This window comes from Schistocerca piceifrons, chromosome 10 (assembly GCF_021461385.2).
Source record: "Schistocerca piceifrons isolate TAMUIC-IGC-003096 chromosome 10, iqSchPice1.1, whole genome shotgun sequence".
In the NCBI taxonomy this organism is placed as follows: Eukaryota; Metazoa; Arthropoda; class Insecta; order Orthoptera; family Acrididae; genus Schistocerca; species Schistocerca piceifrons.
The window spans coordinates 119,769,214-119,782,211 of NC_060147.1; the positions used below are offsets into that span (position 1 = coordinate 119,769,214).

The following is a 12,998-nucleotide window of genomic DNA, read 5'->3' on the forward strand; positions in this document are numbered from 1 at the left end:
CTGGACACCTGGGAACTGCAGCATGGCGACAGACCGGGTTATACGTTTGTAACGGGACACTCGGCGAGTAGACTTGATAGAGTGTATGTGACACGAGCTCTACGGACGGCGATACTGGATGCCGAAATCTGGCCAGCGGCTTTTACGGATCATATGGCGTACGTCTGTACGATTTCACTAACGCGTCAGAAGATATGGCGGAGTAAGGGTCACTGGAAAATGAATTGTGCACTTTTACCTGACACTGAATGTCACCGGTCGATAGAGGCGGCCTGGGAGACCTGCGTTCGCCGCCAACGAGCGTACACCTCGGTTCTCCAGTGGTGGATCAAATGCGCAAAACCAACGTTACGGAGAACGTTGATACGATTCGGGCAGGACAAATCGCAATGGAACCGCACGACGGCTGATTTTTATTTTACAGCCCTGAGGGAGCTGATGACCCAACAACCATCGCCGGAAAGGCACACGGCCATGCGCAGGATAAAAGCCAAGTTAATACGGCTGACGAGACTAAGAATGGAAGGTATAATGGTCCGGGCGAGATTGGCGGACACAGTTGCTGCCGAAACCCCCTCCATGCACCACGTAGTACGTGAACGCCAACGACGACGCAGGACATTGATCAGGGAACTAATCTCTGAAACTGGCCAGCAAATTGTGAACTAGCGTGATACTGCGCATGTGTGTACTGACTATTTCCGCCAGTTATATGGACCTGTACAAGTGAACCACGAGACACTACATGATGTCATCTCGGAAATGCCAGACAGAGGACCGCCACTGGATGCAGAGACTTTCATCACAGCGATAACGGAGGACGAGCTGACGGATGCAATTGCCAGGGGGGCTCCGAACAAGTCCCCAGGACAGGACGGCTTCCCAATTGAATTTTACCGCGCCTTTGCATACCTCATGGGACGGACCTGGATTCAGATGTAAAACGAACTCCTGTTACCGCAGACTGAGATACCTGCCGAAATCACAGAGGGTATCATCATCCCAATACCCAAACCACGCGGTGGCAGAAGGCCAGGAGATTATAGACCACTCACTCTCTTGAACTGCGACTATAAGATTTTCGCGCGCATCCTTGGGGCTCGCCTGCGGTCTTCACTTTCTTCTTCAATTTCTGATAGACTCCTCATAGGTCAAGCTTGCCTCGGCGGTAAGAGTAACGTACATACGGCGCTCGGTGACTACCGAGATATCATCGCATTAGCAGCGGCATGCCGAGTGCGTGGGGCACTCGTCGCTGTTGACTTCGATCATGCATTCGACAGAGTGGATCATACCTTTTTGCATGCGGTGATGGGCAGATTGGGAATCCCACAGGCCTTCATTCTAGTGATCATGCGACTGTTACAAGGCGTGCGATCAAAGGTCTCTGTGAATGGGCGGGGCACTGACTACATTGTTATTTCAAGGTCAGTTCGTCAAGGTTGCCCCCTTTCGATATTTTTGTATGCAATGGCTTTGGAACCCTGTCTATGTGGTCTCCGAAGACGGTTGGAGGGAGTGCCGTTGCCACAACTGACCTTTCATTGCCGCGCTTATGCTGACGATGCGATGCTGGTGGCACGGACGGGCGAAGAAGTACGTACGGCGTTGGCATGGATACAGTGATGCGGGATGGCGGCAGGAAGCGTGCTTAATCTACAGAAATCACGCTGCATGAATGTCGGTCGAGGGTTACAACCGGGGGAGGAAGGCCCGCTCATGTTAGTTAAGACCATAAAATGTCTAGGTGTTACGTTCCACACGGATGTGCAGCGGACAGCAGCGGATAACTACCGACGCATATTGAAGCTGATGCGGACAATGGTGCTGTTACAGAAATTAAGAGCGTTGGATATGATTCAGAGGGTGACCTATGTCAACGTATACCTAGCACCGAGACTCACTCACGTAGCGCATGTCCTGCCTTTAACGCGCACAATGGCATCACGGATACAAGCAACTTTCGGAACCTACGTGAGTGTGGGACACCTGTTTAAGATCCAATACACAACGCTTGCGCTACCACCTGGAGAGGGTGGACTTGGTCTAGTGAACGTATATGAAAAGGCACGGGCGTTATTCGTCAGTACGATTTTCCGACAGTGGCGCGGTCAATTTCGCAATATCTCGGGTGCGGTGGCCGATGTACTAGCGCCCACTTCAATGCTGCCCCAAGTCAATGTGGGCCATATTTCACCGAAGCTGTCACATTTCAAGTCTTTTTTTTTTTTTTTTTTTTTTTTTTTTTTTTTTTTTTTTTTTTTTTTTTTTGGAGCTTAGCTACGTCAGAGATTCCTTCCCAACAACACGACTACCGACAAGGCGAGATGCATACCAACTCTTACTGCGCCGGTGCCCCAGGAATACCCTGGAAAAGAAGTACCCAGACAAGAACTGGTGACAGATATGGCGCGTTATACGGAACGTTTACATCCCAACGTCGGTACGCTCAATATGGTATGTGGTGGTACATAGGAAGTTCGCAACGAATCAACGGCGGCACGCGATTCATTTGGCAGACACCCCACTATGTTTAGGCTGCGCAACAGTGGACACTGATGAACATCGTTTAGCATGTAGTGGGACGGCTCCGGTGTGGCACTTGGCACAACAGATATTGGCGTTCCTGTTACGCTCCTCCCCTCACACAATTTCATCAGACACACTTTTTTTCCCCCAAGAATCTTATTTTCCGGTCCAAAAAACCAATGCAGTGACATAGGTACGGGGAATGGTGGTGGGATACGTGTATAACGAATCGGAAAAGGACAAAATTGATTTTTGGCATTTTCTCCTGGATGGACACACGAAGCTGCAACAGCATAAGAAATGTGGGCAAGACGTCGCTAATTACTTGCGACTTACATTTGCCGACCCGCCGGCCAGATGCGGTGTGACGAGTGAGAGATGAGATAGACGAAGAAGACGAGATAGACATCGATCACACTTACGGACCCTTAGTTAATTTCGAGAAGACGACCCAGTCTTACACCAACGTCTGGAGAACGAGTCGATAGATGGCTCTCTTGCTCTATCGAACGTCAGGTCGTGAGCAGGTGTCGCCCCCGACACGAATTTCATTTCATTGCTACAGGGGCATGTTTCTTTTGTATTTGTACTATCCGCAATGTCTTCATGTCTTTCATTTGGGCATTTTCAGTTTTATTCATTTCCTTAATAAATTAATTTTCTAATTAGCCACTATTTGTCAACATATGGACATTGTAGACACTATTTATGCGGTAGTACAACAAAATGTATGTCAGCGAAGGTGGTAAGCCTGACTGGAAAAAATAAATAAATAAATAAATAAATAAAAATATAAAAAAAGAAAAAATGTTGGTGCAGTGGCGAAAAAGAAAATTAACAAAAAAATATAATAAAAAAATTAAAAAAGCAAAAAAAGTGGTCAGCGCGACAAAAAGAAAGATGGATAGAGCGTCTGCCATGTGAGCAGGAGATCCCGGGTTCGAGTCCCGGTCGGGGTACACATTTTCATCTGTCCCCGTTGACGTATGTCAACGCCCGTAAGCAACTAACGGTGTTCATTTCATTGTAATTTCATTTTAACGGACGGCTTGGTCACTGATGGTATCTGTTCTTTCGGATCCTCCCCTTCGCACCCCCCTCAGATTTAGTTATAAGTTGACACAGTGGATAGGCCTTGAAAAGCTGAACACACATCAATCGAGAAAACAGGAAGAAGTTGTGTGGAACTATGAAAAAAATAAGCAAAATATACAAACTGAGTAGTACATGCGCAAGATAAGCAACATCAAGGATAGTGTGAGCTCAGGAGCGCCGTGGTTCCGTGGTTAGCGTGAGCCTCTGCAGAACGAGAGGTCCTCGGTTCAAGTCTTCCCTCGAGTGAAAAGTTTAATTTTTTTATTTTCAGACAATTATTATCTGTCCGTCCGTCCACTACATTTGCTGGATTCATATTGCCCACGGAATACATCTCACGTATTTAATGCACTCTCCTCCAATGTAGCGAACAGTCAGCTGGCAGCCAGGGAGCCTCGTTAGCAGGAATACTCTCTCTTCCGTCCGCTGTAGTCGGATGACGCCGTGTGTTTCGATGTTTGTTTAGGTGTAGCGTCCCCATACTACGGCGCAGTTACCTCGCATCGGACGGACGGACGGACAGATAATAATTGTCTGAAAATAAAAAATTAAAATTTTCACTCGAGGGAAGACATTTTTTTTTCAAAAAAAGAATCTCGTTTTGTTCGTTGTATCCGCTCTGGGCGGACGTCGAAAGACACCCGTTTCAGTTCGTTGTTGATCCATCCAAGGACCTCTCGTTTCACGGCTGCTCACGCTAACCACGGGACCACGGCGCTTCTGAGCTCCCCTATCCTTGATGTTGCCTATCTTGCGCATGGACTACTCAGTTTGTATATTTTGTTTATTTTTCTCATAGTTCCACACAGTTTCTTCCTGTTTTCTCGATCGATCTGTGTTCAGTTCTTCAGGGCCTATCCACTGTGCCAACTTCTAGCTAAATCTGAGAGGGGTGCGATGGGGAGGTTCCCTCGTTAGTAAATACGAGTGGAATCGAACTCTTCAGTTAAATGGCGGGCTGCCGCGCGACGCACCTGGAAGGCGGGCGTGGGGCCGAGGCCGGGGGCGAGCGCGGCGGCGGCGGGGGCGGCGGCGCCGTCGTTGCCGTTGTCGCGGTCTGCGGCGGCGGCGGCGTCGTCGTCCTCCAGGCTGGAGTAGCTGGCCGTGGTGGCGTCCGAGTCGCCCTCGGAGTGGCTGCAGCCCGAGGCGCGGCCCTCCTCCTCCGAGTGGACGCTGCTGCTGGAGCTGCTGGAGCTGCAGCCGCCCCCGGTCAGCGCCGCCCCCGAGCTCACGTGGTTGCCGTTGTCGTCGTCCTCGCCTTCGCCGCTGTTCCCGTTGCTGCTGTCCAGGCTCGCGGCTTCCACTGCGAACACGTGCCGCACACTCCTGTATTCTGGGTAAACAGACAGTCGTGTGGTATATTTAGTTGTTACACCCCAATGGCTAGGTAAAGCGCCCTAGTAAGAAAGGGTTGTCTGCCTCCAGCACAATGGACCCCTCCTCATATTCTGGGTGAACAAACAGCCGTGTGGCATGAGAGGTGGCATGCCTTTACGATGCACACAGTGACTTGCCCCCTTCTTATACACTACTGGCCATTAAAACTGCTACACCATGAAGATGATGCGAAATTTAACCGACAGGAAGAAGATACCGTGATACGCAAATGATCAGCTTTTCAGAGCATTCACACAACGTTGGCGCCGGTGGCGACACCTACAACGTGCTGACATGAGGAAAGTTACCAACCGATTTCTCATACACAAACAGCAGTTGACCGGCGTTGCCTGGTGAAACGTTGTTGTGATGCCTCGTGTAAGGAGGAGAAATGCGTACCATCACGTTTCCGACTTTTATAAAGGTCGGATTGTAGCCTATCGCGATTGCGGTTTATCGTATCGTGACATTTCTGCTCGCGTTGGTCGAGATTCAATTACTGTTACCAGAATATGAAATCGGCGGGTTCAGGAGGGTAATACGGAACGCCGTGCTGGATCCCAACACCCTCGTACCACTAGCAGTCGAGATGACAGGCATCTTATCCGCACGGCTGTAACGCATCGTGCAGCCACGTCTCGATCCCTGAGTCAACAGATGGGGACGTTTGCAAGACAACAACCATCTTCACGAATAGTTCGACGACGTTTGCAGCAGCACGGACTATCAGCTCGGAGACCGTGGCTGCGGTTACCCTTGACGCTGCATCACAGACAGGAGCGCCTGCGATGGTGTACTCAACGACGAACCTAATGGCAAAACGTCATTTTTTCGGATGAAGCCAGGTTCTCTTTACAGCATCATGATGGTCGCATCCGCGTTTGGCGACATCGCGGTGAACGCACATTGGAAGCGTGTATTCGTCATCGCCATACTGACGTATTACCCGGCGTGATGGTATGGGGTGCCACCGGTTACACGTCTCTGTCACCTCTTGTTTGCATTGCCGGCACTTTGAAGAGTGGACGTTACATTTCAGATGTGTTACGACCCGTGGCTCTAGCCTTCATTCGATCCCTGCAAAACGCTACATTTCAGCAGGATAATGCACGACTGAATGTTGCAGGTCCTGTACGGGCCTTACTGGATACAGAAAATGTTCGACCGCTGCCCTGGCCAGCACATTCTCCAGATCCCTCACCAATTGAAAACGTCTGGTCCATGGTGGACAAGCAACTGGCTCGTCACAGTGCGCCAGTCACTACTCTCGATTAACTGTGGTACCATGTTGAAGCTGCAATGGCAGCTGTACCTGTACACGCCATCCGAGCTCTGTTTGAGTCAATGCCCAGGCGTATCAAGGCCGTTATTACGGCCAGAGGTGGTTGTTCAGGGTACTGATTTCTCAGAATCTATGCACCCAAAAATGCATGAAAATGTTATCACATGTCAGTTCTAGTATAGTATATTTGTCCAATGAATACCAGTGTATCATCTGGAATTCTTCTTGGTGTAGCAATTTTAATGGCCAGTAGTGTAGAATTCTATGGTGTCACGGGCAGTGCTGCAAAATCGTTCAAGTCATACCTCGCTAACAGGAAACAAAGGGTGTCAGTGCAAGGGACTAGTGAATTAAGTCATCAGTCATCATCAGAATGGGAAGAAATTGCATGTGGTGTCTGCTGTGGCATTCTCCACCAGGCATCATGGCGCCTAATGTATCAGCAACCAAACTGACAGCCTGCAGCCGCGGGTTGCCCGCCTTCGCAGGCACACCGAAGCACTACACCAGGGGTCTCCAAACGTTTTAGTCTGCAGGCAACATTGATTCCTCCACGAAGCCATAAGGGCCAAGATCTACCTACTGGGATTAAAGAACCATAGCACTCCATGATCACCGTAATGTAAGGCTAAAGGAAAGACGAAATCGCAAAAATCTGAGGTTGTGGGAAACGAACTACGGTTTTTATTTAGTTACATAATCTTGATTGGTGGTCGTACCTGCCCGAATGTCTGGAATATTTTATTCTGGCGAATTTCACCGACAAAAAAAAAAGTCACTGCACATTCTTCACGAAAGCGTCCTGCAAAGTTAACGAAATCTCAAAATCATTGTTAGCAACACTATTACTACAAGACGTAACAGAGGTAGAGTATGCCAACCCATTGTTATTTCAAGCAGCGCAACAATAAGTTTAGTTATGTAGTCTTGTAGCGAGTAGCCGAGCCAGAGCATATATTTGATATTTCTGTTGCGTGACTGTGTCTATGTTGCGAGTGTCTCACGAGTTTTTTTAGTGTTTTATGCGCTGTACTAGTAGATGTGGGACAATTCAAAGTTTGAATTCGAAGAGACAAGGAAAATCTGAAAATCGAAATACGTAAAGAAAGTGAAACCTTGCTTAAGAAGCATGTTCCACAATGATTGATTATTAAGGCTAGTCACCGAAGTGGCGTCCATTTGAAAGACTTGTACCAGACTCGTGAGTAGAATAAAATGCAAAGAATTTTTTTACTTAAAATGTTTTCTTCGAACTAGTCTGTTAACCTTTTTTTTTCCTATCGCACAGAGTATGGTCTGTCTGTTTATTGTGGATAGCCATATGTTTAACCATGACCTTCCGCTTAGTAAAGATAGAACTCCGACAATGTCGCGGTGTATTGTTCGCGATAGGCCTCGAAACTCAATCGTTGCCAGTACGGGTACCACCTCAAATATTTGGCGGGCCGGATACCAGGGACGTCCGGCCAGCTAACGCGGGCCGGTTTGCCGGGCCTCGCGGGCCGGTTTCGGCCCGCGGGCCGTAGTTTGGAGACCCCTGCACTACACAATCGACAGGCAATATTGATGAAAGGCCACAGCAACAACCACAACAACAACACCACAGCAAAGCCACCAGCGGCCACCAGGGGCCACTACCGACCCACATAAACATAAGGAAGAGATCGCTGCAGGTCCCGGAACTATTTTCACACGTCAATCACGTGATGGAAAATAGTTCCGAGGTACTCATCCGCCGAAGCGCTATAATGGCTGGCGCTCGGTCGCACATGGGCAGTTCATCGACCGCCAGCAGACGTGGATAGCTGCCGCCCCGGCAGCACAGCTTGGATCTTGTCGCTGTTCTCTGCATTAGGCTGGGTATATGGGAGAAGTCTCTGGCGGGGACTAGTAGGCAATTATTTCAGTTGTTTTCTATCTTATTCTTGTATGTAGTTGTGATTCGAAGACGGATCACTGTTTTGTGTTGGTGTTATAATTGGAGAATTTGTTTTGGTTAATTGAGCAGTCCAACAAATTGTTTCGGACTTTGATCGTTAGTTTCTTCTGCTTACACAGACATATCAGTGTCCCACAAGGATCTATCTTAGGGCCATTGCTTTTTCTTGTGTACATTAATGATCTCTCGTCAGTTACACTGCCAGAAGCAGAGTTGGTTTTGTTTGCAGATGACACAAGTATTGCAGTAAATAGTATGTCGAGTGTAGTTCTAGAAAGATCTGCTAATGATATTTTCATGGATATTAATAAATGGTTTAAACCCAACGCACATTAAACTTCGAAAAGACTCACTATATGCAATTCAGAACCTGTAAGAGGTTTCCACCCAGCATATGCATAAATTATGAAGAAGAGCAGATAGAAGAGGTTGACAGTCTTAAATTCCTGGGATTACAACTTGATAATAAATTCAGTTGGGAGGATCACACCACAGAACTGCAGAAATGCCTTAACAAATCTGTATTTCAATTAGAGTGTTAGCAGACATAGGCGACATAAAAATGGAAAAGCTTGCATACTTTGCCTACTTTCATTCCATCATGTCATATGGTATAATATTTTGGGGTAACTCATCAAGTCAAACAAAAGTTTTCAGAGTCCAAAAGCGTGTAATACGTGTTATTTGTGGAGTAAATTCACGGACGTTCTGTAGAAACCTCTTCAAGGAACTGGGTATACTAACTACTGCCTCTCAGTATATTTACTCCTTAATGAAATTTGTCCTAAATAATATATCTCTTTTTCCAACAAACAGCTCAGTTCATACATACAATACCAGGAACAAAAATGATCTGCACAAGGACTTAGAAGCACTTACTTTAGTTCAAAAAGGCGTCCACTATTAGGAACACTCATCTTCAATAATTTGCCAGCAAACATAAAAAATTTAGTTAGAAATAAAGATCAGTTTAAAAGGAGCCTGAAAGACTTACTAGTGGCCAACTCCTTCTATTCCATCGACGAATTTTTTAATAGAAACAAATGATGTATTGTATATACTCATACTGTTAGTTTTGTTATTTCAGCTTAAAAAAATGATGTATTGTATATACTCATACTGTTAGTATTGTTATTTCAGCTTAAAAAAAAAATCTGACATGGTCGACATCCACGAGGATCTCCTCACCACGGATATATGGAACGAAAAACTAATCTAATCTAATCACACTCCTATATTCTGGGTAAACAAACAGTCGCGTGGTACATTTAGCTGGTAGACCCCACTGGCTAGGTAAGGCGCCCTAGTCAGAAAGAGTTGTCTGTCTCCAGCGCAATGGAGCCTTTCCTTATATTCTGGGCAAACAAACAGCCATGTGGCATATTTAGCTGGACTGACTCGGTGTGGGTACATTCAGCACCTAAACAGAAAGGGTTATCTTACTCCATTACAGTGGAGCCTTTCCTCGTATTCTGGTAGAACAAACGGCTACACTGAAGCGCCAAAGAAAGTGGTATAAGCATGTGTATTCAAATACAGAGATATGTAAACAGGCGGAATGGACGGTGTCTTGAAAGGAGGATATATGATGAACATCAACAAAAGCAAAACGAGGATAATGAAATGTAGTCGAATTAAATTGGGTGATGCTGAGGGAATTAGATTAGGAAACGAGACATTTAAAGTAGTAAAGGAATTTTGCTATTTGGGGAGCAAAATAACTGATGATGGTCGAAGTAGAGAGGATATAAAATGTAGACTGGCAATGGCAAGGAAAGTGTTTCTGAAGAAGAAAAATTTGTTAACATCGAGTATGGATTTAAGTGTCAGAAAGTCGTTTCTGAAAGTATTTGTATAGAGTGTAACATGTATGGCAGTGAAACATGGACGATAAATAGTTTAGACAAGAAGACAATAGAAGCTTTCTAAATGTGGTGCTACAGAAGAGTGCTGAAGATTAGGTGGGTAGATCACGTAACTAATGAGGAGGTGCTGAACAGAACTGGGGAAGAGATGAATTTATGGCACAACTTGACTAGAAGAAGGGATCGGTTGGTAGAGCAACGGGGAGAGCTGTATCAAACCAGTCTCTGGACTGAAGATCATAACAACATAACAACAACTGCAAAAGTGTTTCCGGTGCAGGATTTTGTGCATGAACTGACCTCTCGATCATGTCCCACAAATGTTTGATGGGATTAATGTTGGGGGTATGAGTGACCGAATTGTGGAGAATGTTCTTCAAACTAATCACAAACAGATATGGCCCAGTGGCATGGTGCTTTGTCATCTATAAGAATTCCGTCGTTGGTTGGCAGCTTGACGTCCATGAATGGTGCAAATCGGGAGAACCCAATCCATTCTACATAAAGGCGTCCGACGCCACTATGGAGTCACCATCTGCTTGCACAGTACCTTGTTGACAACTTGGGTCCGTGGCTTCGTGAGGTCTGTGGCACACTCCAGTCCCACCATCAGCTTTTACCAACTGAATTGGGGTCTCATCTAACCAGGCCTCGAATTTACACTTGTCTAGGATGCAACCGATATGATCGCGAGCCCAGGACAGGCGCTGCAGGCGATGTCGTCCTGTTACCAAATGCAATCACACCGGACGTCTGCTGCCTTAGCCCATTAACGCCCAATTACGCCGCACTGCCCTGATGGATACGTTCGTCTTACTTACCACATAAATTTCTGCGGTTATTTCACGCAGTGTTGCTTGTCTGGTAGCACCGACAACTCTACTCAAACGCTGCTGCTGTCGGTCGTTAACTGAAGGCCGTCGGCCACTGTGTTGTCCGCGGTGAGAGGCAATTCCTGGTATTCTCGGCACATTCTTGACACTGTTGATCGCGAAATATTGAATTGCGTGACGATTTTTGAGATGGAATGTCTGATGCATCTAACGCCAACTACTATTCCCCGTTTAAAGTCTAAAAATTCCCATTATGCGGCCATAACCACGTTGGAAATCTTTTCACGTGATTTACCTGAGTACAAATGAACAGCTGCACCAATACACTGCCTTTTATACGTTGTGTATGTGATACTGTTGTGTACATAGGTCCGCGTAGTCAGCGCGTACACAACTTTCCCACTAGAGCGCGCGCCCGCTAAGCACAACAGCTCAGGCGAAGTGCTTGTCCATCTCCGCACTACGAGATGGCGCTGCCTTAGAGACGGACCAAATTCTGCTTCCGCCGATCCACGTATTAATATGTCACGCAGCCAATGAGATTGCTGCTAACGTATAACCTTTTCTCCTCGTGGATCACACTCACGCAGTGATACCTGAATGTGTGAGGTATTATAACAAGTGTACAGAGCTCCGATTAGTCAGTCTGCATTAGTCTGTACCATTCTAGAGTCAAGTTTCAGTCTGAACCTAAGAAGATTATCATATTCCTGTACATAGCCATGAAGATAAATGTATAGACACTTTGTCTAGTATCAGAGATATGTGAGAATAAGATTAACGTACCAAGACCAAAGGAACTTCAGATTGTCAATTGTAAACAGCATCCAGAATCAAGTTACGTAATGTCTATGCTTTTTATTATTTTAATAAATGTGTATGAATATTAATCAAGTTCTGTTTAAAGTTGGTCACCGTCAATCTGCTACTACAAGCGTGCAAGTGGCATTTCTATCGTCTGACCTAACGGCAGAAGATAAACATGCCACAATAAGACCACGAGACATATTGCTGACACTCGCCTACTTCGTTAGAGCGACAATTCAAATAATCTGATGGTGTGTGTACCGAAGGTCTTACAGTACGCACTCCACAGATACCAACGCCATCTGCAAACGTGCTCTTCGCTATGCTACGGCTTTTGTCACCTTAAGCAGTCGACACACGGACCGTGCATCCGAACGTTGAGCGTTGAGCGTGCCGAGATTCTGACGTCATAGCGTGGAACAGCACGTGAGGGAGTCTTTCCGAACGTGCTGAGCAATATCTGGCATGTCAGATATTGTGAGCGTGCGTCTGAGCGTTGACCAATGAGATGGCAGAACGCCACCTACGTCACACGCACGCTGTCTCCCTTCAGTACAGAGTTGAGAATCACTGGAAAAGCCGTTGTTACATGTGTGATTCGTTCCAATAAAATAATGAGACACATCATATTCGTGGCAAAAGAATTATTGTAACGTGCGTATTATGAGAGTAGGCTATTTGAAGTCAGCGACACACTGAAGATCCACCCAAAACGCATTGTTCTTGGTACAATTTGTTGTAATCAAATTTCAATCAGTAACATATCTACGATTAAGGTTTTCAGCAAGGGTAATATATTATGATTAGATGAAAGGAGTGTGTTGTTGGTTTAGTGTAATGAATAGCGTCACTGTCCTATAAAGAGATGTTTGTTGGAGTGGTGGTGCGCGTCTTGACACTTCCAATTTGTTTTTCCTAACGTTCGCGTTTTTATTAGGTTCTGATGCTTTATTATTATTTTAATATAAGCATATACTATATAATATTTGATGTTATGTAAATATAGGTTCACCTTTCTTTGAGGGGTGACTTTGTTCTATTGGCTTAATCTACAGGTCAGCTTGCGCTACTTGTATAAAGATATTTTGCTCCTTTTTCTTCTACGCTTCGTAATTCACATGTTGCAAAGATTCTGCTACTGGGTAGGAACAATGATCAAGTAAGACTGACCTTGGGGTTTTACTAAAATGTGGGAATGATGAAATAATGTTTATCTTATGCGGATAAGTATTGCAAGTTTGTACTGCACTGTTTGTAATGGAACTTTTACA

General features: G+C 45.9%; 1 protein-coding gene across 1 annotated transcript in view; it reads right to left on the minus strand.

Annotated features, from left to right (window-relative positions):
* Positions 1–12,998, minus strand: part of LOC124718745 (suppressor protein SRP40) — a 202,056-nt gene that overhangs the window by 32,672 nt on the left and 156,386 nt on the right. The window contains exon 4 of the mRNA XM_047244360.1: positions 4,686–4,927. Coding sequence (XP_047100316.1) covers positions 4,686–4,927 — 242 coding nt within the window. The remainder of the gene's footprint in view (positions 1–4,685; positions 4,928–12,998) is intronic.